This window comes from Tamandua tetradactyla, chromosome 6 (genome assembly GCF_023851605.1).
Source record: "Tamandua tetradactyla isolate mTamTet1 chromosome 6, mTamTet1.pri, whole genome shotgun sequence".
Taxonomy (NCBI): domain Eukaryota; kingdom Metazoa; phylum Chordata; class Mammalia; order Pilosa; family Myrmecophagidae; genus Tamandua; species Tamandua tetradactyla.
The window spans coordinates 62,100,198-62,127,588 of record NC_135332.1 but is presented as its reverse complement, the minus strand read 5'-3'; the positions used below and the strand labels follow the sequence as shown (position 1 = coordinate 62,127,588).

At 48.9% G+C, this 27,391-nt stretch overlaps 1 protein-coding gene across 6 annotated transcripts; it reads right to left on the bottom strand.

Annotated features, from left to right (window-relative positions):
* PFAS (phosphoribosylformylglycinamidine synthase) lies at nucleotides 1–27,391 on the bottom strand. Of its 6 annotated transcripts, XM_077165915.1 has the most exons (30): nucleotides 26,140–26,277; nucleotides 23,892–23,953; nucleotides 16,605–16,715; nucleotides 15,282–15,441; nucleotides 15,060–15,195; nucleotides 14,590–14,695; nucleotides 14,078–14,267; nucleotides 13,861–13,966; nucleotides 13,228–13,368; nucleotides 12,985–13,109; nucleotides 12,711–12,839; nucleotides 12,075–12,206; nucleotides 11,781–11,909; nucleotides 6,773–6,846; nucleotides 6,499–6,655; nucleotides 6,136–6,197; nucleotides 5,863–6,024; nucleotides 5,493–5,618; nucleotides 5,221–5,352; nucleotides 4,718–4,948; nucleotides 4,387–4,567; nucleotides 4,226–4,309; nucleotides 3,879–4,034; nucleotides 3,587–3,706; nucleotides 3,111–3,256; nucleotides 2,784–2,991; nucleotides 2,544–2,635; nucleotides 2,343–2,457; nucleotides 1,480–1,803; nucleotides 1–1,382 (listed from the first exon to the last, which is right to left on the bottom strand). In XM_077165915.1, exons 2-30 carry the CDS (start codon nucleotides 23,895–23,897, stop codon nucleotides 1,072–1,074), a joined length of 4,152 nt encoding a protein of 1,383 aa, XP_077022030.1. In that variant the 5' UTR covers nucleotides 23,898–23,953; nucleotides 26,140–26,277; the 3' UTR covers nucleotides 1–1,071. The 6 variants fall into 6 exon arrangements, with proteins under 6 accessions (XP_077022030.1, XP_077022032.1, XP_077022033.1 ...); XM_077165917.1 differs by lacking the exon at nucleotides 16,605–16,715; XM_077165918.1 differs by lacking the exons at nucleotides 16,605–16,715; nucleotides 26,140–26,277 and adding an exon at nucleotides 24,219–26,105.

Below are 27,391 nucleotides of genomic sequence, written 5' to 3'. Positions count from 1 at the left end.
TTGAGCTATAAAAACTTTATTAGGAGGCAGGCTGCCTTGAGTTATGTAACAGGTTATAAGGCAGTGACTTCACATGCAAGGGAAGCAATGGACAACCCAAGACAGCTGTCGGTGAGAAAAACTTGAGGACGATGCTTCCAGGAAACAAACCTGACTGCAGGATGTGGGGAGGAGATGTGACATGGGTAAGAAGTGGCCTTGGGGGTGAGCCCCCAAAACAAATCCTGGATCTGTTGCTTAGAAACTTTGGCCTTCATTCTTCCTCTGTAAAGAGGGCTAGCATGTACCTTGATGAAAGCTTGTGAAAAATAATTTAGGTATATATAAAATACCTACACATACTTGGCTCATGGTAAGTCCTGGAGATTTTAAATTCCATTAGATCATGAATTCTCTGGGAGCGGTGACAATGTTTGGCCCAGGAGCTACTCAAGAAACACTAATGGAAAGAAGGAAGAGGTAGTTCTGGATCTGCTAAAGGCTCAGTTCAAGGGCTGAAGGTGAGAACCACGCCTGTTGGAAAAGGAGCTGTGCAGTTCAGAAAGTTGTATTCAGAGGCCGGAACAGCCTGAGATAGAGCCAGAGACCCTGCCAGAAGAGTTTGTGCAAACAATTCCTTGTACTTAGCACAGCGTTTTTAAAGAGGAACCCAGAAGGCCTCTAGTTTTTTTTCAACCAAGAACACAGAGGTCCTGCTTGCATGCTCTGTACTTCCCCATCCCCTCATAAACCTCTGAGTCCATATGAGAGAAAGGAGGCATGATGTGGTGATTACCAGGTAAAGTAGGGCCAAGGGGATAGAATAGAACTTTACAATGCAGGGCTCTTTCTGCTTCCTGGGCCTACGAAGGACAGAACATGTTAAAGCAGAAGAACTGAAAACAGACTCAGTAGCTTAAGGCAAAAGAGGGCAGATGATGAAATTAGATTATAATGCTCTGTTACCATTTTTGGTCCTTGTCTGTCTGAGATCGGTTTGGAGGGACATGAGCCGCTCCAGAAGACGCAGGGAGAGGGCAGTAGAGACCTTGAGCACAAACCAGAAGGACCTGGAGAGCCCTGCTAGCTTGCTCAGCAGCCTCCTTGCCGGGTCCAGTTCCGGGCATTGATGAAGAGCTGGAGCCAGGGGGAGGTGGCCAGTGTGTCAAACGGAGGGGGCCGCCATGCCCACTGCCAAGGCCTCACGGCCCGCTCGGGGTGGGGCATGAGGGCCAGGTGGCGGCCATCATGGGAGCAGACACCAGCCACACCCCCTGGGGAGCCGTTGGGGTTCAGGGGGTACTGTTCAGTGGGGTTCCCATCATCATCTGCCCAGTGCAGCGGGGCCAAGCCCCTGGCCTCGATCTGGGCTTGGAGTTCCGGAGAAGAAAATGCCATGTAACCTGGGAGGGAAGGAGCAGGGATGTGACAGCAGAACTCTTTCATGCCCTCTGCTCACCTCTTCCCTGAGACCCTCCCCGGGCCTGGCCTGGGCCTGACCTTCCCCGTGGGCACTCCACACAGGCAGCACGGCACCCTCCATCCCTCGCAGCATCAGAGCTGGCCCAGGCCCCACTCGCACGCTGGCCCAGCGAGACTCAAAACGCCCGGACATGTTGTGGCATAGCAGAAGGCCAGGCTGAGCTGGACAGGAGTCAGAGTCTGTTAGCCCTGCCTCCTTGCTGGGGTCATTTGCAACCCAGCCAAGCAGAGCCAGCAGCTGACAACCGTTACACACGCCCAGGCTGAAGGTGTCTGGCCGCTTCTGGAAACGCCTCAGTTCAGCCCCGGCCTTTGGATGAAAGGTCACGGCAGCTGCCCACCCTAGGAGGGAACAGGGAAGTCAGGGTGAGACCTGGAGGTGGGGAGCAAGAAATTAAGAGGGGGGTGGCTGCTTTTCCTTCCCAGCATGCACTGCTATACCCCTTGTGCAAGCAAAGAAATGGGTTTATCTGCTTAAATAAGAGGCTACCAATTCTTGGGCCAGAGATGGCCTGTGGTAAGTTTTTTCTTTGGCCAGAACATTTTAAGGCATTTTAATTTAGTTGCCTAACATTTAAAAACATGATTTCTCTTGGAAAACAGCTCTGGCCATGCTGATGACTAGTTTTCCTGCAGGACGGACAGTCTGCTGGAGCTGAGTAGCAGCTGCCCCTTTAGATAGGACATGTGCCTTCCAGGTGGGCATGTTCCTCTCATTTAGATCACCTGCAGGCCTTCTGCTTGGCATCAAGGCCAGACTGAATGCTCCCACTTTCCCCTGGAAAATGTGGAGGCGAGAGGCTGATTCCCAGCCAAGGAAGAGGGAACTAAAGGCATCTTTTTAGGAAGAGGAGGGGGAGTGGAGGAGTCTCCGTGCTGACCTTTGGCAGAGCCCAGCACATCTGCATAGCTGAAGCCACCCACAAAGGCCACGCCGCGGAATGTGTCCAGTCCAATTGCCCCAGAGCAGAGATCCTGCATGGTCACATCCCACACCTGGCAGGACGGAGCAAGGAAGTGTTGGAGGACACACGGCTGGAGGTGGGTCCCAGGCTCTATGTGGGGCCAGCCACCTTGCTCACCTCAAACCCAGCCAGATGGAAGGCATCGGCCATCTCCCGGTCTCCGTTACTGCCCTCCTCTCTCAAGATGGCGACTCGGGGAGCAGGGTCACCTGGGGGGAGGAGGCGGAGTGTACTGGGCCAGAGGGCTCCTTCCCCTAGAAACCTTTCCCAAGGAACATCCAAGGCATCCAGGCCTTGGACTCCACACCTCGGGACCATTGACCCTAGGAAGCCACACATCTATGCACACTCCCTCACCAAGCTCATGGGGCACAGAGGTTCTGGGAAATGTGGGGGGCAGGCAGTAGCTGGGCCCTGTTCGCTCTCTCAGCCCCCGTTCCTCCTCTGCCACACAGCATGGCTCTGCCTGCAGCCGGTCCAGCTGGAAACTCGTCTCCTCCCAGAGGGCTCGCAGCTGCCCCACAGGCTCCTCCAGGACAATGACCCCATTCACTGACAGGTGCACCTAGGAAGAGGGGTGTATTTATCCAGGGCCAGGAGAAAGGGGGCTCAATCCCAGGCTCTCCTAGGCCAGCAGAGAGGACTCACTGCCACTCCCTCCACAAAGCATATGGCTCTTCTCACCAGACTGTGGGGCCCAGCAGTGCCCGTGTGACCCAGCTTCAGGCAGCGGAGGCCAGCACCCCAGTAATGCTGCAGCACTTGGGCCAGATGTGCCTCCTCCACCTCCAGCACCAGGCCTGGCTCCTCAGCAAACAGCACAGGCAGCACTGGGAAAGTAACGGGGTCAGGTGATAGGGTACAGCCGTGACTCAGCGATGGAGTCAGGAAGGTACAAAAAGGACCCAGGCAGTGAAGGCAGGGATGGGGTGTTGTGAGGGCGGGGAGAGTAGGCTCAAGGACGCTGCACCAGGGACTGTGGGAAGCATCAGAGCGTGCAGTCAGGAACACAGTGGGTGCCATCTGGTTCAGTGACCAGAGACAGGACTGGACTTGGGGCAAAGGGGTGGAGGGGCACTCCCGCCTGCATGGCAGTTGCTCCTGGAGATTCAGGTGTGGGGAAAGCAGCTCAGGCTACAATCTGTTGCTAGGTTACTCACCATCGACCCCAGGGGCCGGCACGTCTACTTCTATCCCACAGTTCCCAGCAAAAGCCATCTCTAGTAGGCAGGTGATGAGGCCTCCATCGCTGACATCGTGGCCTGAGCAGAGGAGGCGGTCTGGAAGAAGGACAAAAAGGTCAGCAACCTCAGGGCCCAAACCTGACAGCCTCGCCCTGTCTTCTGGGGAGAGCTGGGTACACACACAGAACCAGAGCAGGGTCTCGGCTGGTGAGTGCCTGTATGGACCTTGCATTGTGGGCCCTTGACCCTTCACCTCAGCCTCGCTCACCTTTCAGCAGTGCCTGGGTGACAGTGAAGGCCCGCACCAAGTTCTCAGGGTGGTCCAGGTCTGGCGGCTGTTCCCCAAGCTGGGAGAAGCACTGGGCCAGAGCTGTGCCTCCTAGTCGGTGCTGCCCGGGACTCAGAGGCACATACAGCAGATGGCCTGGGAGAAAGTGCAGAGGTAGGGGAGAGGGACCACTACGAGGTCTCCTCCCACAGTGCTCACTACCCCTCCAGTGCCCTGCAGGTGGAGAGAATCCTTAGACCATAAGTCCCAGAAAGCAGGAAGCAGACCCTTAACAAGGGGTCAAGTCCTGAGCACATGGTATAGCAAGAAAGGGTAAGATGCCATACCTCTCCCTCCAGGATGTTTGAGGTCTGGGGTGACGGTGGCTGTGATGTCTGGGCATACAGCATAGGCCGAGATGACCAGCGAACCTAGAGGGAGTAAGGAGGAATGAGGCACCCGCCCAGCCCAAGTTCCTCACCCTCTCCCCATTGTCCCCAGGCCTCACCAGGAGCCCTCACGGTCTCAGAGCCTACACGGGCAGCCATGCTGAGGGAGTCCTTGCCGCCATCCACTGCCACACCCAGAGCCGCCATCACTGCCACCATGGCCTCGCAGGCATCAGCCAGGGCTGCACCCTCCCCTGGGAGCTTAGCCGCCCACATCCAGTTCCCACTGCACTTTACATCCTGGAGAGTGGCAGAGACACAGTGTTAGGTGTGAAGAAAGATATGTAGAGTCTGGAGCAGTAGGAAGACCTGGAGGTCAGAGCCTGAAAAGGGGAGAGATGAGTGGATGTGCAACCTGGGGCTCCAGGCTAGAAGCTGCAGGGGACCCACCCGAAGGTCGGTGACCAGAGCAAACACCAGGTTGGTCAGGGCTTCAGCCACAGCCAGCCGAGCGGAGACCCTGGGGTCCAGTAGGCTCTTGACTGGCTGCTCTCCCAGGGCTGTAGCAGCCCCCACGAGCTCCTGGTGACTCAGGGCCACAACTGCTACGTCTGCTAGGGGAGTCTGCAGAGGCCCAACACATTGCTGCTGGGCCACCAGGCCACCCACGGAGCGGTCCACCTGTGAAACCAAATGAGGTTGGAGAGAGGTGAGGGACAGGGAGAATATGGGCTTCTCTGCTCATCCCTGAGGACAAAGGGTAGCAGGAGACCCAGCTCTCCCCCAAAATGTAAACACAAGCTGACTCAGAGTGGGAGAAGCGGGGAGACCAGGTGGTCAGTCAGGGTGTCCCTCAGGGCCTGGTAAACCCCCAGTGGTCCCAAGGGGTAGGAGGCCAGGGGTGGATGAGCAGGGAAAGGGTGCAAGGGACAGAACTGGGGTGCAGGGAGAACCTTATTGGTGAGGTAGCGCTTGCTGGCCACGGCAGGCAGCCTCAGGACCCGCTCTAGGGCCTGACGCACGTTCAGCCCTGGAGGCAAGACCAGGGGCTGCAGCATGGGGGGATCCCTCTGGAGGAAGAACTCCTGCAACACAGAAATGGGGAAGGAGCACGTAGGCACACAGGCAAACGGCTTGGCACAAAGGTGGAAATGCAAAGGTCCGGTGAAGACGGGGCTGAAGGCTGGGTCAGAGAGGGGAGAAGCATTTGTTCCCACTCCCATACCTTCCGAGGCATCTTGCCCAGCACCCAGTCCAGCTCCAGGTCCACAGGGGTTGGGGGAGGTGTTGGCAGGACATCCCCCTGGCCATTTGTTCCCAAGGGACAAACCCGATCATCCACCAGCACTATCTGCATACATAGGGGGAATGAGACAGAAAAGCAGAAGCAATGAACACCCCGAGAAACTGAGGCAGAAATGCTCTTTCCACTCCTTTTATGGCTTTCCCTATTGAGTCCCACCCCCTCTCCACCTCCTACATCCTGTGCCCCACGTGTGTGTCACTGTCTCCCATCCTCCTTTCACCACTTTCCCTTGGCAGGCCTCCCTCTGGCCCCTGTTCAGAGTCTCCCGTGAGGCCCCAGGCCAACTCACTCTCCTGTCGCCAGTGATGGTGCCCACAAAGGAAGCCGGGCAGCGTTCCCGGGCACTGACGCGACGCAGGAAGTCCCGCTTGGAGGGCCGCAGCAGAAGTGCATTTGACTCCTGGTACTCAGCCCCCCAGATTTCCAAGGCATTCAGGGTTGGGTCCCCAAGCTGCACACCCAAGGGGACAGGGAGAAAAGAGAGGGTCAGAGAGCAAGGTCCAAGTTTCATGGAGTTGCTGAGAAGGCTGTCTGGGGGAGGGGCTGCAGGGATGAGACCCACCTGGAAGCGGCTGGTGTAAATGATGGCTCCAGCTGGGTCACTCAGTTCCTTCAGGACATTACCTGGTGAGAAGATTAGCAGAGAGAGGTGGTGATGTTGCCACCTTTGTGGCCAAGAAAAGTCAACCCCCAGCCTCTAAAGGAGCCCCTAATTCTGCATGTCCCTGCTGCCTCCTCACCACCAACCATTCCACGGCAGCAGGCTCCATCCCCATCCTGAACCTGTCCAGAATGTTTAGGGGGTGTAAAATGGGGCACACAACTGGTGGGTGGTTACAGATCCTTCATGCCTCTTCCTAAACCAAACCTGCAAAGAGACCTGGTAGGCCCTGGTCCCTTGTCACAGCCTTGTCCCGCCCCTCACCATTGCCTCCAGCACCCTGGTCGTGAAGACTGCAGATGGGGTTTCCCCCGGGTGCTTCCTCACAAGCCCGGATCACCCGGTTCATCTTCTGTTCCATCTCTGGGTCTCCCCGCTGCACAGCACCAAAGTCCAGGTCACTGGCATTGTCTCCCTGCACCTGGGGGAGCATAGGAGAGCGCTCAGCTCAGGGAGGTTGGGATCTCCTACTCCCTAGCCAAGCACGGGGCTGCCCTGTACTGCGATGGAGTCTGCATCTTCAGCTGCCCCCACTCACCTGCACAGATGACGCAGCTCCACCCCCAACTCCAATCCTGTAGACAGGACCCCCCACCTTTACAACATCCATGCCTGCAAGGAAGGAAGGGAGCAGAATCAGAACACCGGGGAAGCCCCTGCCAGAAGCCCCTAAAGCAAGGAACTGTGAAGATAAAACTGATGTTTGTCCAGGACAAGATGGCTTCACTGCTGAACTCTACCAAACATTTCAACAAGAACTAACACCAATCCTTCTCAAACTCTTCCAAAAAAGAGAAGAGGTGGGATTTTTCTCTAGTTCATTCTAGGGGGGCAGCATAACCCTAATACCAAAATCAGATAAAAACAGCACAGGAAAGGAAAATTACAGACCAATATGATTCAATCTATATTCAACTATAAAAGGGGGACCAATTAGAAACCTTAGATTCAGATTCTTATGCCAGATTTTATCCAAATCTGAGTTATAAGCCTGAATTTCCTCAGTATCCTTAAGAAGCTTATTCTTCTAATTTAAGTTGCCACGTAGATTCACAGTTTTTATTGAATGTTGCATTAAGAGTGTGAATATTTTTTAAATATCTGACAGTTTCCCTGACCTTAGAGACTGTTCATTTAGTTGTTAGTTAAAGGAAAGATCAGTTAATACTGAGTGGATGGATGGATGGATGGATTGATATGATATGATATATATGTTCCACAAACTACATCCATGGTTTGCAAATTCCTGTTGTTTTATTAAAGCACTTGACTCTTCACTTTAAATTCTGGTATCAAAAAAAGGAAAAAAACCGAAGTGGCAGCATCAGAGAGCATCTTAAGTTTTCAAGATGCATTAGTTCCCCTTGGCCATTTGCTCTGGGAAGCTGTTTAACTGAAGAATTTACTTTGCAGGCAGTAAAACAGCAGTTGGGTAGGAGTTCTGTACCTAACTTTACCTTATACTTTAGATCTCTACCTATCCCTTTCTCTTGTAACTGCCATTATCTTACATTTATGAATTACTTTCTAATACTCAACTTTTTCATAAACATTATCTCATTTGCTTTTCATCACATCATGTATGTGATGTATCATATCAGATGGTGTGCAGTTTGAAAGGATGTATGCACCCTAGAAAGCCATGTTTTAATCCAATCCTATTTTGTAAAGGCAGCCATTTCTTCTAATCCCTATTTAGCACTGCATGTTGGAAACTTTAATTTTTATCATCTCCCTGGAGATGTGACACAATCAAGAGTGGTTGTTAAACTGGATTAGGTGGAGACGTGTCTCCACCCATCCTAGGTGGGTCTTGATTAGTTTACTAATCAAGTTTTATAGGATTATAAAAGAGGAAACATTTTGAAGAAAGCAAGAGATTTCTGAGAGAGTAGAATGACATAGCCACGAGAAGCAGGGAGTCCACCAGTCAGTGATCTTTGGAGATGAAGAAGGAAAATGTCTTCTGGGGAGCTTCATGAAACAGGAAGCCAGGAGAAAAAGCAGCAGATTATGCTGTGCTCGCCAACTGCCCTTCCAGATGAGAGAGAAACCCTGACCGTGTTTGCCATGTGCCTCCTAACTTTTGAAGAAACTCTGAACTTCATCAACCTTCTTGAACCAAGGTATCTTTCTTTGGATGCCTTAGCTTGGACATTTGTATAGACTTGTTTTAATTGGAACATTTTCTCAGCCTTAGAACTGTAAACTAGCAACTTATTAAATTCTCCTTTTTAAAAGCCAAAAAACAAAACAAAGAAAACCACTAAATACCACTTCACATCCTAGGAAAGCTATAAGAAAAACTGAAAATAATTGGCAAGGAGGAGAAATTGGAACCCTTGTACACTGTTGATGGAAATGCAAAATGGTGCAGACACTGTTGAAAAAAATCTGGCAGTTCCTCACAAAGTTAAACATAGAATTACCAAATAACCCAGCAATTCCACTCCTAAGTATATCTCTAAAAGAACTGAAAGCAGGGACTCAGACAGATATTTGTGCATCAATGTTCACAGAAGCATTGTTCACAATAACCAGAAGGTAGAAGCAGCCCAAATGTCCATCAACAAAGAAACAAAATGTGGTATAGCACACAATGGAACACTATTCAACTGTAAAAAGAAATAAAGTGCTGGTATATGCTATAACATGGATGAATCTTGAAGATATCATGTTGAGTGAAATAAGCCAGCCACAAAAGAACAGATATGATTTTTCCTATATGAAGTAACTAGAATAAGCAAATTCATAGAGACATAATGCAGAATAGTGGTTACCAGGAGTGGCAGGAAGGGGAAATGGGGAGTTTTTGCTAAATAAATATGAGTTTTAGTTTAGGATGATGAAAATAGTCTAGAGATAGATAGTGGTGAAAGTTATACAGTTTTGATAATGTACTCAATGTCAAAGAACTGTCCACTTAAAATGGCTAAAACTATTTTTATGTTATGTATATTTTATCACAATTAAAAGTAATTTTTAAAAGCTTTTGTTCCTCAAAGGACAGCACCAACAAAGTGAAAACACAATCAACAGAATGGTGAAAACCTCTAACAGATAAGGGACTCTCATTCAGAATATACAAAGAACTCCTACAATTCTCAACAATAAAAAGGCAAATAACCCAATTCAAAAAATAAGCAAAGGTTCAAGATGTAATGGAGAGGCTGGAGGGAACTGCCTGAAAATGTAAAGCTGTGTTCCAGTAGCCATGTTTCTCGAGGATGATTGAATAATGATATGGCTGTCACAATGTGACTGTGTGATTGTGAAAACCTTGCCTCTGATGATCCTTTTATCTACCTTGTCAAGAAACGAGTAGAACATATGGAATAAAAATAAATAATAGGGGGAGCAAATGTTAAAATAAATTTAGTTTGAAATGCTAGTGATAAATGAAAGTGAGGGGTAAGGGGTATGGTATGTATAATCTTTTTTTTATGTTATTGTTTTATTTCTTTTTTCTGTTGTCTTTTTATCTCTTTTTCTGAATTGATGCAAATGTTCTAAGAATATGCAACTATGTGATGATATTGAGAATTACTGAATATATATGTAGAGCGGAATTATATGTTAATGTTTGTTCTTAATTTTTTTAATTAATAAATAAATTAAAAAAAAAATAAGCAAAGGATCTGAACAGGTATTTCTCCAAAGATAAACAAATTGCCAAGAAGCACACGAGAAAATGTTCAATAGCACTTTAGGGAAATGCAAATCAAAACCCCAAGGAGATACCACTTCACACCCACTAGGCAAAAAAAAAAAAAAGATGGACAATAACAAGAGTTGAGGTAGAGGGGGAGAAGATGGAACACCAACAACCATCATGTAACTGTTGGTGGGAGTGTAAAATGGTGCAGCTGCTCTGGAAAACAGTTTCCCAGTTCCTCAAAAAGTTAAATATAGAGTTACCATATAACCCGGCTATTCTATTCCCAGGTTTATACCCAAAAGAACTGAAAACACATACATTCGTATAAAAACTTGCATAGCTAGAGTGCTGAAACACCCCAAAAGCCCCTCAACAAAGGAACAGACAGTTAAACAAAATATGGTATATCCATATTCTGGAATATATTGCTCTGTGAAAAAGAAGGAAGTACTAACACATGTTATAGTAGCACTTCAAAAATATTGCTAATAGGGTGCACTGGTGGTTCAGTGGTTAGAATGCCTGCGTTTCACGAGGAAGACCTGGGTTCGATTCCTAGACCACACACCCCCCAAAAAACCCCACAAAAAACAAAACATTATTAACAGAAGCCAGTTACAAAGATAATATATACAATTTACTTTTATGAAATGTCCAGAATAGGCAAATCCATAGAGACAGAAAGTGGACTAGATGAGTGGGTTCCAGGGACTTGGGGGAAGGGGAGAATACAGAGTGGCAGCTAATGGTTTCTTTTTAGGTAATGAAACTGTTCTGGAATTAAACAGTAGGGGGATTGATTTAGGGTGAACTTTATGGTATATGAATTATATTTCAGTAGCGCAGTTATTTAAGAAAAGGGAGTGAACCCCCTATCCTTTAGTGTGGATACCCCTTCTCAACATGCAAAAGTTAGAAGAGGCATTCCCCAAAGATCCCTGTAGACTGAGGGAAGGATTGAAGGAGAGGGAGAGATACAACAGAGAAAATGGGATTCCACAAATGGGTATGGCTGCTGAATCACTACAATATTCCTTCTAGCCTCTAGTATTCTGGAGTAGTTAGAAGGAAAAAATCTGAGATGATGGTATGGTAGCCCATGACAAACTGTGGGATCTGTTCTGTAACTACTTGCTGAAGTGTGCTCTGAAAACGATTGCCTTTTTCTTTCTTTGTTTTGTATATATGTTATGTTTTATAATAAAAAAAAAAAGTTTGTTTTAAGAAACGATGTGTGTAGTATGCCATTTGTTTAAAACGGGAGAAATAGACAAAAGGACTTAATTAAATATGCATGAAATACCCCTGGGAGGAAACAAGTAACTTACTTAATGTTGGGCATCTACAGAGAGGGCCTTGGGGTGGCTGGGGGGCAGGAGTAGGGAGTTTTTACTGTATAACCTCTTTTGCCTTTTGCACTGTGTGACTGGGTTACCTTTTCAATAAATGGAACCTGGACTTTATCAGCATTCTACCACAACAACTAGCACAGAGCCTAGCACGCAAGTGCTCAATAAATGTTTGCTCGACGGAGCTGAGCTGAGCGCTACACGCCTCTGGCACACAGCAGACACCGACTGAACCAAGGGCTGCCTTGATTTAACAGGGTGTTTCCCAGAACAGCAAGGCTGGGGGCAAGAATAGAAGCAACAAAGACCAAAACTGTTCCAGTGGCCTGCCCTGATGATTTACATTTGGAAGAAGAGAAATGAGTAGAGATTAAAAACCAGCCAGGCATTAAAGTTGTATGTAGTTACAACAATAAAAATGGAAGAAAAAAAAAATTAACCAAGGAGCTGAAATATCGTTGTAGTTCCCTTCCTGCAGCTGCTTTCCTGCAGCTGGGGAGAAAGCTGGCTGGATCTGGAGGAAGGTGGCATGCTGTTACCTGGCTCTGGGGGCTCCTTGCTCACATGTGCAGCTTCCATGGATCCAATGCCCCCACTAAACATGATGGGCTTGATCCACTCACGCCGTTGGCCATCAGGCAGCTGAAGGCCCAAGGAGCGGGCGAAACCTGCAACGTGGACATCAGAGGGATGGGGAGCAGAAACAGGTCACCCAGACTGGCCAGCACTCACTACACATGGCAACCCCCAGTTCCTATAGTCCACCCAAAAGACCCTCTGGGACTAGGTGTCCCTTATTCCTCCCCCCCAACACACACCCCTCATACCCTTACCTGCCAGAACTGGTTCCCCAAACTTGTTCCCATAGTCAGAAGCCCCATTACTGGCTTCAATGGCAACTTCTAGGGGACGGGCAAAGTTCCCGGGATACTGGAAGCTGGGATCCTCCCAGGGCAGACTGTAACCTGGGAGGGAAGAAGAAAGTTGGATGGACTGTCAAGACAGAAGATGGAGGAGCCAGGGTCCTTCAGGACAAGCCCAAGCCACCGAGGACTACCCCTACAACTGGAATGTTCCAGTTTAGGAAGTTCGATTTTAAGAAGATGTAGAATCTTCAAGAAAGTATTCGTCTAGCTCCCACCTCTCACATTAGCCTTCCCTCTTGACTCTCAGGATCAGAGTCCTTAAGATTTTCTAAGAAACTGGATTCTGAGGATAGGTAATGGGCATGAGATCAAACCAGCATCATCTTTTCTTGCTGAGGGGATGCTTGTTTATAAAGAAAACTGAAGTTCTGTGATGCTGGTCTGACAACCTAGGTGTCCCCCCAGCCTGTAAGCTTTATGGTCACAGTCTCCAGAACCCTCCTCCCCAGAAAAGGTGCCAGGATGACCCTTTGACTTAAATATGTTTTGGTGCTTGCCACGACAAGGGGTCTGGAAGGGACTGTGTGAGAAGAGACACGGGACCTGGGATGTACAGGTTTCCAAAGCAATAGCCGGCAGTGCCGGCCACCACGTGGGCCCCACGGCCTGTGCACTGGACATCTCGGATACGGCCACCTGTGCCTGTGGTTGCGCCACTGAAGGGGGCTACTCCTGTGGAGAGAGAGTGGGAGAAGGGTGCCACAGAGATGAGCCCTATCACTGAACAACCCCATCAAAAATAAGCATAACGAGCTTCCCTGTTTCCTCCAGCCTACCATGTTCTCAGTTCCCCCATCTCTCTGCGGACCCAGCTCACCTGTGGGGAAGTTGTGTGTCTCTGCTGTGAAGACGACATGTCTCAGCCCCTGCTGTTCCTGGAAACAACTTGGCCTTGTGGGGTCTTCCGGCCGCAGGAACCTGACTTCCTTTCCCTGGATGGCACTGTGGACACATCGTTCTGGATCCTATTTCCTTCTTGGAATTGGCCACCAAGCCCACTGAGGTATGGGACCTCCCCTCCCCCTGGCCTGAGGCCACACCAGCTGAGGGTTCAGCCCACCTGCTGTTGTCACAGAACTTAAGGATGTTGTTGGGATTGGAAGACACCTGGGTGTGCATGATGGACTCAAACAGTGAGTGAGGGAGCTTCTGCCCATCCACGTGGAGTTGGCCCTTGAAGAACCAGTGTCGGCTGTGCTCACTGCAGGGGGTGATGGGGAGGGGAGGCAGGGTGGAAACACTGGGTCATTCTTCAGGCCTTGCCATGTCTTCCTACCAACATTTAACATCTAACAATACCTAACAGCAGAGGGTTGGCCAACTCATACTTAGATAACAGGTCAAAGTATATTTCAAAAAGGCCCGACCTTTAACTATCCTGTCCTTGCAGATTACCCGAGAGCCAAAGTGAAGATAAAACCAGGACGCGGGGTGCATGGGTGGTTCAGTGGTAGAATGCTCACCTTCCATGCCAGGGACCCGGGTTCAATTCCTGGACCATGCACCAAAGCAAACAAACACACAAACAAAAAACCAGGACATGCATGTAAACTACCTGATGGACCATAGAGTCCAGGCCCTTAAACACCCCAAGATGTCCGCTAGCCTACAGAGCACAATGTAAGCAAGGCCTTGTGGTTTTCCCGTCCAACCTCCATGGGCTCAGATATCAGAATGTCCCATTCCTGTCCACCTGTTAGACTGAGCCAAGTCAAAGGCCTCCACGGTACTGGGGTTTCGCTGTAGCTCCTGGAAGCGCTTGGTATAGAAATCTAGGTCCCAAGAGTCAAAGGCCAGACCTAGGAAACAAACCTCAGAACTGAATGCAGGACCGACGTGCCCTATCTCAGCTCCCAGCACCCCATTAGCTTATCTTGGGCGCTCCCGCCTCCCCAGGGACTCCTGCTCACCTAGCTCCTGGTTGGCCTTCTCCAGGGCGGGCCGGCCCTCAGCCAGTATGTTGATAGGGCCGTTGAGGGGTGCTGGGAGGCTCCCAGGGGCAAAGCTGTGGATGGGCATTGGGAAGTGCTGCTCTGTCATCCGGTCATGCAGGGTAGCCAGAGCGATGGCCTCCACCTCAGCCGAAGGAGGGTGGGCAAACTGTGGGGAGAGACACGCACATAAACAGAGAGTTAAAGAACTAAGAGAATTGGCTGCCCTCAGCCCTTCATGTCATGCATGGCCAAGCCAGTGCTGGCCCATATGGAACTACGGTGAAGATTAGAAAGAGATGTCTCTTCCAGGCATGAGTCCATGTGAGGTCACCCCACTCCCTCAGGCACTGAACAAAACCTGCACAACCCCACAGGGAAGGCCAAAGCCAGGAATCCCTCCCTCTCCTTCTACCATTATTTGCCTAGAATTTAGAACCTAATCTCTTATCTCTGACCCACCTCCCCCTCCTGATCCCCCACTGCCTCACCGAAAGCCGGTAGCGCCGGGTAGTTTCCACACGATCCACGGCCCCTAGCCCAGCAGCATGGCACACTGACACGATGTTGGTGGACATGGGAGTGGAGAAGTTCAGCCTAAGGAGGGGGCCAGATGGTTAGGACCACAGAGAGCCAGGTAGGATGGTGGATCCTGCCCAATGCTGTCCAGTTGGCCTCCCACCTCTAGTCCCTGACCACTTGCCTGCAGCCTCAGGCCTGGACACCAAGAAACCTCTTTTCAAAGGTCACTCAAATCAAAGCATCTTCCCAGATGGGAAAGGCATATGTGTGGCTCCCCAGGCAGGGAGGTTTGATGGGGAGAAGTTAAAAAAAAAACATTTCCCAAGGATCACTAGGAGAGGAAGTAGAGAAACAGAAGAGGAAGGGGTAGGCAGTTGCATCTGGAAGGGATGACGTGCACTGGAACATGACATGAGCTGCTCCAGGCCGAGAAACTTACCTGGGTCCGACCTCTAGCAGCAGGTCATTGAGTCCAGGAAGAAGCCAGGACTCCTGAGCAACATCATCCAGCAACAACGGGCAGCCAAATAGCCACAGGAGCTTCTTCATCTCTTTAGCATTGGGGAGAGATTCAGCTGCAGGAAGGTAGGGCAAGAATACCTTGAGACATAGCCCCTGGCACTGAGGTACCTCTCCCAAGAATCCAATACCCGGGCCCAACCTGTCCAGTTCACATTGTAGCACAGCTCTGTCTCTATCCCCTGCAGCTCTGGCAGTTTCCCTTGCAGCTTCCTTCGAGTGTGTCCAGAGGCCGCCCCCTCATGACCGGAGGGACGGACATAGAAGTGAAGGACCAGAGCCATCTCTACAGGTGTCCCTTGCTGGAGAGAGGAGTTGGATTCACAAAAAAAAAAAAAAAAAAAAAAATTAACGATAGCCCAAGTGTTGAAGTGATTTCAAGTTTCAAGGACAGTTGAGGCTTTGGAGGCAATAGGGATGAAATGGGGTAAAGAGCAGTATTTGGAGAGATAAGGGTAACTTGAAAAATGAACCCTTGGGAATTTTTACTAATCCTGCAAAACATGGGCTTTAGTAATGTGAGAGGAAGAGCACAAGTACATCCTTGGCATTCCTTGAAACCTGCACCGAGTTGGGCCCTGGGCAAGGCCTTAGGGACGCAGTTATGAACAAGTCAGAAATTATCTCTGCCCTCAAAGAGCTTACATTGCATTGAGGGAGGCAGGCAAGTATCCAGACATTTCTAGTCCAGTGTGGTCAAAATCGAGAGACTGTGGGTACCAACCTAGCATTTTAGGAGTCAGAAAAGATTTTCTGGAAGAAACAATGTCTGAACCTGTGGTTTCAGATTGGGTCTTGCTGGTGAAGTCGAATGACAGTTCCTCTACTTCAATGCTCATCATATTGTGTCCCTGCTCAAGGTAAATCCAAAGCCTTTAGCCTGACATTCAAAGGCCTTCCATATCTATTCCCAGCTACCTTTCCAACTTCTTATCCCAGTGATTCTCAACAAGAACTTGGCTTTCTTTACCAAGCCCTGCTCTGCCACTTTGCTGTTGCTTTGCTTCCCTCCTGGAATGCCTGTGCCTACCCCTCATCCTATCCAACATCTATTTACTTCCTCTGGGAAGTTCTGCCTTCCTAGCCTGCAGGGAACTTCCTTCCTCAGCAGTGCTGGGGGCCTTCTGATCTGCATCATTCATTCAACCATCACACATGTGGGGCTCAGATATGTGAGCTGCCTACTGCCTCTACCCAATGAAGACGGGGGAAGGAAGCTCAGTCTAACATATCCTCTTGAATAACTCATAGGCACCATCAACTGAACTTTTTCAAAGCTGAATCAATTCTTTGACTGTTCCACTCAAGGTCTCCAAGGATTGCTATGTTGCCAATTTAGAAGCCACTAAACTGTTATCTTACTACCTCTCAGCAGTATTTGATGTATTCATTTCCTACTTCTTGAAAATACCTTCCTCTCTTGGTTTTCGTGATGCCACACTCTCCTGATATTCCTCCTTCTCACCTGCCTGTGCTGCACCACCTCCAAGCACTGGGTATCAGGGCACCATCCTGGGCCTTCTTCTTTCTCTTCCTTGTGCATGCTCTTCCCAAGTGATCTCATCCGATCCCTTACCTACAAATGGTTCATTAGGCTGAACCACATGCAATTGATGCTATTCAAACCATTTTTGGTTAAAAAAAAAAAAAGGCACTTTCATATAGTTCATACTAATACTTGCCAATGGGTTCCATAATTTTCCTCAGTCCTGACTCTCCCTGAAACTTCAGACTAGTACATTCAAATGTTTATATGACACCCTAAACAGGTATCTCAGATACCACAAATAGCCTGTGATGGCCAAAAGAGAAATTCTGATGTGTTATTTCTCCAAACCTGCTGTTCCCCTAATCTTCTCCATCTCAATAAACACTACCATCATACAATCAGTTCCTCAAACCAAAACAGTCAGTCTTAATACTTTCCCTTATCCTTCCACACATTCAATCTATCAGCAAGTTAGTTATGCCGACTCCGCTTTCAAACATATTCCAAATCCCTCCTGTTCTCTTCTTCTCTATCACTATCACACTAGTCCAAGCTACCACCACTACTAATCACACTGGCCTCCTGCCCAGCGCCCCTAATTTCTATTCCTGCCAACCACAACCCACTCACCACATGTTAGCATAAATAAGAACATGGTTTCCTGTCACACATGGTATGCTTTGCAAAGCCCTACTGGTCTGGCCATTGCCTACCTCTCCACACCTATCTCACATCACTCTTCTTCTCATCCAACCACACTGGCTTCCTTTCTATTCCTCTAAATTTCTAAAGTTGGTCCCAGAAGGCATTTTTTCAACCTATCTGCATGGGTAGGACTTTTTCTTGTTATTTGGATCTTAGATGAAACTCATTTCTCTGTTATGGCCTTCCTTGACCAACCACTCTGAAGTAGTCATTATCATATTACCCTATCTTAATTTTCTATATAGTACTGTGCTTGTTTGAAAGGAAGTATGCCCCCTAGAAAATCCATGTTTTAACCAAAATCCCATTTCATAAAGGTAGAATAATCCCTATTCAATACTGTATGTTTGAAATTGTAATCAGATCAGCTCCCTGGATGGGAGTGGTTGCTAAACCGGATTAGGTAATGACATGTCTCCACCCATTTGGATGGGTCTTGATTGGTTTATTGGAGTCCTATAAAAGAGGAAACGTTTTGGAGAATGGGAGACTCAGAGAGAGCAGAGAATGACATAGCCACAAGAAGCAGAGAGTCCACAAGCCAGTGACCTTTGGAGATAAAGAAGGAAAAGGCCTCCCGGGGAGCTTCATGAAACCAGAAGCCAGGAGAGAAAGCTAGCAGATGACGCCGTGTTTGCCATGTACCCTTCCAGCTAAAAGAGAAGCCCTGACTGTGTTCACCATGTGCCTTCTCACTTGAGAGAGAAACCCTGAACTTCATCAGCCTTCTTGAACCAAGGCACCTTTCCCTGGATGGATGCCTCAGATTGGACATTTCTATAGACTTGTTTTAATTGGGACATTTTCTCGGCCTTAGAACTGTAAACCAGCAACTTATTAAATTCCCCCTGTTAAAAGCCATTCTGTTTCTGGTATATATTGCATTCCTGAAGCTAGCAAACCAGAACAAGTACTTATAAGATATGTTATATTTTTGCTCTACCTTCTGTTAGGTCAGGGGAATAAGGGAGGGCTGTATGGCTGGACTTATGAAGTTACTTCAGAACGGGAGGTGAATCATTACAACCAAGGTCTTTACCACCCGCTACTCAACCCACTAGCATAATAATCCTTTGTTTAATGTGCCACCTCTTTCACGCCATCACCTAACCCCTGCCCTTAAAAACTGCACTCACTAAAATCTGTGCGCAGACTCACCTCACTCCACCTTGGGTTTGGTGAGCTCTGCCAGGGAGTGCAGCCAATAAAGCATGCTCACTTAAAATCATTTTGTCTACTTTCCTTTCTCTCAAATACCTCATATCTTAAAACCTTTCATCTTGGCACCGAAACCTGGGAGAGGAGTGTGGGTGCTGCCCGCCCGGCCAGGGGCACCCCGGCTTCCTCTCACTCTTCCTCCACATAGCCAGAGCCCAGGGATCCTTTGGCCTGCCACTATATCCACCACTGATTGGGTAAGTCCCTCCCCTCCTAGCACAGCTGCCGGGTCTCGCAGTTCCGAGAAGGAGAGAGCCTGTCCATAACTTACTCTCCGAAAATCGTGAATTCACATCAGGTTCTCTCCCAAGGGCTGAGGTGAACAGGGATGCCTGCAAGCCTCATACCTCTTTTTCCGGGACTCAAAAATCTGTGGGGACGCCTCGCTTCTCTTTTCCCTCCCAAACTTGGGTCCAAGACCTGAACAGGACTTTAAACCCACTCATAAGAGCTTTCAAGATTCTCTCAGAGCTAATGCCCCTGGGCCAGTCCTTTGTTCTTAGAGCCAGTCCTTTGTTCTGCGAGACCTATCAGCATGGGCAATAAATCTTCTAAAACCCAACCCCTTACGCCTCTAAGTTGCCTACTGGCAAACTTATACACACTGAATTTGCTCCCAGACATTCGGGTGAAACGCCTCTCTTACTCTTAGAAAAAGGCTTGGCCACAATACCAATTGGATAACGGTTCTCATTGGCCTGAGGGGGGACTTTTGATTTTAAGGTCCTTAACGACCTCCATAATTTCTGCCAAAAAAATGACAAGTGGGCCGAAATTCCTATGTCCAGGCTTTTTTTCTCCTGTGCTCCCAATCCCTCTCTTTGTACTCCTTGCTCCACGGCTCAGGTTCTCCTAGCTAAGGAAACTCCCAAACCCTCCCTCTCCTCTGATGAAACTTTCTCCTTTTCTGAACCCCCTGACTCATCCTTTTTCAAGCGACCACCGTCTCCATGAGATCCTTCCACACAGTCCCCTCCTCCCTTACTCTATCCCTCTCTCCCTCTGGCGGTGCCTCAGATGCCATCTTGCTCCTTATCTTCTTCTTCTCCTCCGATGGTGCCTCAGACACCATCTTGTCCCTTGCCTTCTTCTCCTCCGGTGGCACCTCAGATGCCATCTTGCCCCTTGCCTTCTTCTTCTGGTCCGGCAGAGCCTCAGCTGCCATTTTGTCCCTTACTTCCTCCTTCTGCTCCAGCCGCACTTCACCCACCATCTTATCCCTCACTTTCCCCGCCTATCTCAACGGCACTCCAGCCGCCATCTTATTCATCTCCTTTTCCACCTGCACCCTCACCGCCATCTTATCTGTCCCCCTCCTCTCTTCCCACCGCCCCGGCAGCACTCCTGCCACCATCTTATCCTCCCCTTCCATCTCCATCCAGTCCCCACTGTCCTCAACAGCCTTGCCCTCCTCACCTATAAGCTTTCATACCTGCTCAAAGGACTCTTTACTCTGTCCACTATGGGAAGTTGCAGGACCTGAGGGGTTAGTTCGAGTACACACCCCTTTCTCCCTAGCTGACCTCTCTAATATTGAGAAATGGCTAGGTTCATTCTCCAGCAACCCGACCGCCTATACTAAGGAATTTCAATATCTAGCTAATGCCTACGATCTAACCTGGCATGACATTCATATAATCTGTTCTTCTTCCCTAACCCCAGATAAAAGAGACCGTATTTTCAGTGCAGCCAGGGCCCATGCCGACCAGGTCCATATAACTGACCACACCATGCCGGTAGATGCCGAGGCAGTGCCAGACCAAGGGCCAGGGTGGGAATATCTGGTTGACACTCCAGCAGGGAGAAATAGGTGAACTAGGTGGGATAAAATGCTTCCATGTCTCATAGTGGGTATGCAGAAAGCTTCACATAAAATAATAAACTTCCATAAACTAAGGGAAATCACCCAAGGTCCTGAAGAAAACCTGGCAGCATTTCTACACCGACTCACAGAAGCCCTCTCTCAATACACCCGCGCTTAGACCCTAACTTGGAGGCTGGTAAGACTGTATTAGCCACACATTTTATATCCCTGTCAGCCTCAAACATAAGACGCAAACTTAAAAAAAATTAAGGACGGTCCTCAGGCCCCTATTCGCGACCTGGTAAACCTGGCCTTTAAAGTTTTCAATACACGTGATAGTTGGAAAGGGCGGAAAAGGAGTCCCGAGACAGCTGAAAGGTGAACTTACAGACCCAATCCCTGATTGCGGCCCTGCGGCCTATCACAATGGAGAAAAAGCCAGCAACGACTAATCCACCGCCAGGAAAGTGCTTCAGATGTGGCCTCAACAGACACTGGTCCTGCCAGTGCCCCAATCCTCAACTGCCCAAGGGACCATGCCCTCTCTGTGGAAAAAAGGGACACTGGAAAAGTGACTGCCCCTCGGCGCCTGGCCGTTGGGGGGCCATCCTTCCAACCCCTAGTCCACCACTGGCAGTCCTGGGCTTGGCCACTGATGACTGACGACGCCCGGCCTCAGTGACCCTGATCACCCTTATGGAGCTCAGGGGAACAATCAAGGTAGAGGGTAAGTCCACATCATTTTTAGTAGACACGGGGGCTACCTTTTCCGTCCTCCCCTCCTATTCAGGTCAACTCTGTCCTTCTCAGGTCACAGTTACGGGCATAGATGGCCGTCCTTCGCGCCCCTTAACCACTAAGCCACTCAAGTGTTTAATAAAGGTACATTCTATTACACATTCCTTCTCAGTAATGCCTTCTTGCCCTAGCCCTCTACTGGGGCTGGATATTCTCGCCAAATTAGGGGTATCACTACACTGGACAAAAACTCCTCCCGCAAATCTACTACTGTCTCTATGTGTAGCCTCCGCCTCCGCCCAGGACCCTATCCTTCCCGCTCACCCCTTACCACTCCACCTAGTCGACCCAAAAGTCTGGGATACCTCCACCCCTATAACAGCTTCCCATCATGAACCAGTTCTCATCCGACTAAAAAATCCGTCCTCATTCCCCTCCCGGCCACAATTCCCCATTTCCGTAACCCATCGAAGGGAACCGCAACCCATCATCAACCGGCTCAAAGGGAAAGAACTCCTTATACCTACTAATTCACCATGTAATACACCTATTTTACCTGTTAAAAAACCTGATGGTTCTTACCATTTAGTCCAGGACCTCAGACTGATTTACGAAGCTATTATTCCTATCCATCCAGTGGTCCCCAACCCATATACTCTTCTCTCGCATATACCTCCTCACACTACTCACTACACGGTCCTGGACCTCAAAGATGCCTTTTTTACTATACCTCTGAACCCTGCCTGTTACAATCTATTCGCTTTCACCTGGGAAGACCCAAACTCTTTAGCTGCCCAGCAACTTACATGGACAGTATTACCTCAGGGATTTCGCGATAGCCCCCACATCTTTAGCCAAGCCTTAGCCAAAGACCTAACGCAATGAAATCTAACTCCCAGTGTTATTCTCCAATATGTAAATAACTTATTAATTTGCAGCCCTTCTGAAGATGCCTCCACAGAAGCCACGGCCACCCTATTAAATTTCTTGGTGGAAAAAGGATACTGCGTTTCACCAACCAAGGCCCGACTTTCCTGTTCCACTGTTACTTATCTGGGCCTCCTCCTTACTCCCACCTCTCGACACCCCACACTTGACAGGCAGCAAGCACTCCGTGAACTCCAGCCTCCAGAAAATGCTGAACAAATTTTATCCTTTCTAGGTTCCATGAAATTTTTCCGGCACTGGGTCCCTAATTTTTCCGTTCTAGCAAAGCCCCTCTACCCAAAGCAACACCTGCAGGTCCGCTGGACGACCCCTCCGCCATATCCAAAGCCTTCTCGGTCCTCCGCAGTGCCTTACATCAGTCACCTCCTCTTGCCCTCCCAAATCCTGACAAACCGTTTATTCTATTTACTGATAAAAAGCAGGAAATGGCGGTAAGAGTTCTAACCCAACCTCTGGGGTCAACCTATACTCCAATAGCTTACCTCTCCAAACAGATGGACCCGACTGCCCGTGGCTGGCTTCACTGTCTCTGGGCATTAGCTGCAGCGGCCACCCTAACCCATGAAGCTCTGAAACTCAGCCTGGGTAAACCTCTCCAAGTTCTGACCCCCATCGTCTGCAAAACCTCTTATTCCATAAGTCTCTGTCTGCTCACTCCTTCTCGTGTCCAAGAATTACATTTACTATTCCTAGAAAACCCACATTGCTCTCTCTACCTCACCTAGTCTCAACCCAGCCACTCTTCTCCCTCAAGAGCCCTTGTCAAACCCCTTCCCTCAACCCACACACCTCTGCACCAAAATCATGGAGGAGCTTGCCTCCCCACGCCAGGGTCTTTCAGACACACCACTGCTGGAGGCGGATCTTACCCTTTTCACAGACGGCAGTTCAATCATAGACCAGCAGGGGAGGCGCAGAGCTTCATATGCTATAGTCACTCCCTCTAAAATACTTGAGGCCATACGACTCCCAGAGGGAACCACATCCCAAAAAACTAAGCTAATTGCTCTAACCAGAGCTTTACACTTAGCTAAACACAAGTCAGCTAATATTTACACATATTCTAAATATGCTTTTTAAATAGCATATTGCCACTCAGATATCTGGAGGGAGCGAGGATTCCTTACCACAAAGGGCTCACCAGTAATTAATGCTAAATTAATCCAACATCTCCTTCCCGCCCTTCTGCTGCCCTCACAAGTGGCCATTATCCACTGCAAGGGGCACCAAACAGATGACTCCGATGTCACCCGCGGAAACAACTGGGCTGATGCAGTCCCACGGGAACTAACCAAAGCACCCTCAACTTCAAACCTACTGGCACCAGTTCTCTTCTTTACTCTTCCTTCCCTCCAACCGGCCTACTCTTCCAGGGAACGTGCAGACCTTCTCGCACAAGGAGGTTCTGCAACACCGGAGGGCTGGATCTTCCTCAATAACAAGGTGGCTCTCCCAACCGAGCAGGCTCATGATATTCTTTCTCAGATACACTCATCGCTGCATATCGGACCCAGAGCCCTCACACGGTTCCTCCAGCCTTTATTCCACCACCCGTCCTTGACTAATCTCATAACGTTGGTTTGTTCCTCTTGTCCCACTTGCCAAATGACAAGTCCGCAGGGAGGGTTGCGCCCTACTTTCCCAACTCACCAGCTAAGGGGCCACCTTCCCGGACAGGACTGGCAACTCGATTTCACACAGATGCCCACCCATAAAAAATTACGGTACCTCCTAACTATGGTTGACACTTTAACAGGCTAGATAAAAGCTTTCCCCACTACAGGGGAAACTGCTGACATGGTGGCAGACATCCTTCTAAAACAAATCATTCCCCGTTTTGGACTACCTACCTCCATCCAATCCGATAATGGCCCAGCTTTTTTTCTTAGGTGGTTCAACAAACCTCATCGGCCTTGGGAATAAAATAGAAGCTACATGTTCCTTACCGACCTCAATCTTCTGGTAAGGTAGAACGAGCCAACGGTCTTATCAAAACTCAACTAACCAAGTTGGCCATTGAGCTACGACAATCCTGGGTTGACCTCCTTCCTCTAGCCCTCACCTGACTACATGCCACTCCACGGGCACTTACTTTTCTAAGTCCTTTCGAGCTTATGTACAGCCGCCCATACATACTTAATCACCAGTTGCAGGTGCAGCCTCCTTTAAGTTCTTACCTGCCATATCTCTCTTTAATCAGGCAATTACTGCGGGAACACGCTGACCGATTCCTGCCGCAACCAGGGAAGACTGATCCTGCCAATTCCACCCACAATCTTCAACCAGGGAACGAGGTACTCCTCAAACAGGTGCAGCCCAGACAACTCCAACCACGGCAGACTGGCCCACACACAGTGGTCCTTACCACTCCTACAGCGGTAAAACTATTGGGGGACTCTTCTTGGCACCACCTATCTCGGGTCAAATTATATAAGCAGGATAAGCCCTCTTACACTTGCCAGCCTCTGGGGCCTACTCGGGTCCATATCACTCGTGCTGCTCACCCTCCTCACGCCCACTGAAAACAAATCCTATATCTGGGAATTCCAAATCAAGGAAACCTTTACCCAAAATGGAAAAGCAACCACTCACATAATTGGCACAGCAAACTGCCCGTTAACAGGTTGTAGCCAACCTATAACCATTCCTATTACTCCAAAATCAGTTGAAAAGGGCCCAAGGCCTTATGCCTGCTTTCCATACGCCCAAAACAAAAGCTACTGTAACCAAAACAACTATAACATCATATACAGGGGATGCCCCTATTGGTCATGCAGGATACATGATGCTTACAACGAAGCACCTCATAAGGGTACCTTTTACATCAGTTCCCAGCAATTTTACATAAATATTGCAGATCCCTGGGACATGAAATGGGTAGCAGGAGTCCAAGGCAAACTATACTACAGTGGCTGGTTCCGATACCCTATAGGCACCATTAAAATACACCGCGAATATGTCCTCGTTAACACTACTTTTACCCAGGTGTCTATCGAAATTTCACAAGCTGAGCAAAGCCTCTTCAATCACCTTGCCCAAACCTCCGCCACAACAACCTCGCATACATGGCTTCAAATCCTCCAACAAACCTTACAATTCCTCAACCAAAGGCAAATACTTCCTGAAATTATCCCGCTGTTTCCTGTATGCGTCATTAAATAAGCCACTCTTGGCAGCCGTCCCTATAAACTTCACCCAAATACACTAACACAGACCTAATTCCTGCCACACCACCCTGAAAAGTGTCCCCCTGTGGGAACCTGAGTCTGAAGACCTTCCCTATCCCCTAAAAACCTGCTACCTCACACACATAACTATAAAACAAGCCAAACTTCACAACCAATGCCAAACTAATGTCACTATTCACAACACCACCCATGCCTCCGAAGGGCAACATTTCTGGTATAATGAGACTCTTATCAAGTGCCTTAACCCCACTGCCCCAGGACGGTGCTTCCTGGTAACTACTGTTTCTCACCTAACCCTCTACGGGGAGTCTGAGCTAGCTTGTTTACTACCCACCTTGCGCCTTGCGCTCAAAAAGGGCTGCCTTTCTTCCTATCCTAGTAGGCATCAGCCTAACCGCCTCGGTCACAGCCTCAGCCACAGCGGGAGGGGCACTAGGACACAATATTCTAACCTCTCAAAACTTTAAAACTCGACTACAGGTAGCTCTAAAATCAACAGCCAAATCTCTCTCATCTCTACAATGCCAACTCACTTCACTAGCTCAGGTAACTCTTCAAAATCAACACGCCTTAGACCTGCTGACAGCCAGAAAACGAGGGACGTGTATATTTCTCCAAAAAGAATGTTGCTATTACAGCAATGAATCGGGTCTGGTAAAACAAAACATTCAAACCCTAAACAAGCTAAAGGAAAATTTCTATCGCAGGAAACAGGAAACGTCCTCTGCCCTAACCTGATTCTCCTCTCCACTAGCAGCATAGCTTCTCCCACTGCTAGGTCCAGTTATCTTAATTTGTCTCTTTTTTCTCCTAGCTCCTTGCCTCCTTAACTTCCTCCAGGGTCGTGTAAGAGAAATATCCCAAGTAACGGTCAACCAAATGCTTCTGCGTCACCACCTGCCAACCTCACCAAACTCCTGCAGCCAGCCTCTTCTCTCTTCCAACCCTAACAATTTCAGCCCATAGCCACACGCCTTCCCACTACAGCAGGAAATAGCTAAAAAAAATCTCGACGTCCTACTATCACAAAAAGGCTGGAATGTTAGGTTGGGGGAATAAGGGAGGGCTGTATGGCTGGACTCATGAAGTTACTTCGGAATGGGAGGTGAATCGTTACAACCAAGGTCTTTACCACCCGCTGCTCAACCCACTAGCATAATAATCCTTTGTTTAATGTGCCGCCCCTGTCATGCTATCACCTAACCCCCGCCCTTAAAAAGTGCACTCGCCAAAGCCTGTGCTCAGATTCACCTCACTCCACCTTGGGTTCAGTGAGCTCTGCCAGAGAGCGCAGCCAATAAAACACACTCATTAAAATCATTTCGTCTACTTTCCTTTCTCTCAAATACCTCATATCTTAACACCTTTCACCTTCATCAATAGAAGAAAATCTATGTGGGTAGGAACTGTAGCTACTTCATCTCCACTTAATTCCCACCCCTCACCCCCCAAAAAAAAGTTTGTTGACTGAATGAATGAACTCGAGAATCACCACTCTTCAACATTTCCGCTCCGAGCTCCTGCCAAATCGGTCTTGATTCCTCCCTTTCTCTGAGAGCTCCCACCACAGGCTGGATCACCTTTTCTAAAGTTAGGTCCCTCCTCACTTGTTTTCCACATTATAATTCCTTTACAGCAATTATCACACCCTGAAAGCAGTTTCTTTATTAAGCCAATTGATTTTCGTCTTTCATTTCCAGTGAAAATGTAAACCCCAGGGGTGCAGGACACGATTTGTCCAGATTAGGGCTGTATCCCCAACAACTAGCATGATGCCTAACACCGAAATAGACGGGGGGCAGAATTTTCGTAGCTGGATGAATGAACGGGAGAGGCAAGCCTCAGTTTACACCGGATCGCCCAGCCGGGGGTCTACGGAACCCTCGCATGACGGCACAAATGGTCCCTTGCACTAAGCAGGCATGCAGGACAAAAGTGGACACAGCTCGGTCTGGTAGGGATACTGAAGAGACCCGGGTCATGCTTGGAGTGAGTGGCGCGGGATTACACCCGGGAAGGAACGCTAGGCCTTGGACCACACGAACCGTACTCACGTGGACAGGGCTCTCAGATCCTCCAGGTTTGCCGCGCTCGTTACGTCATCCGCGTGCGCCGGGGGCAGAGTTCTGAGTCGGCCGGCTACTGGTCAACTGCGCCCCGCC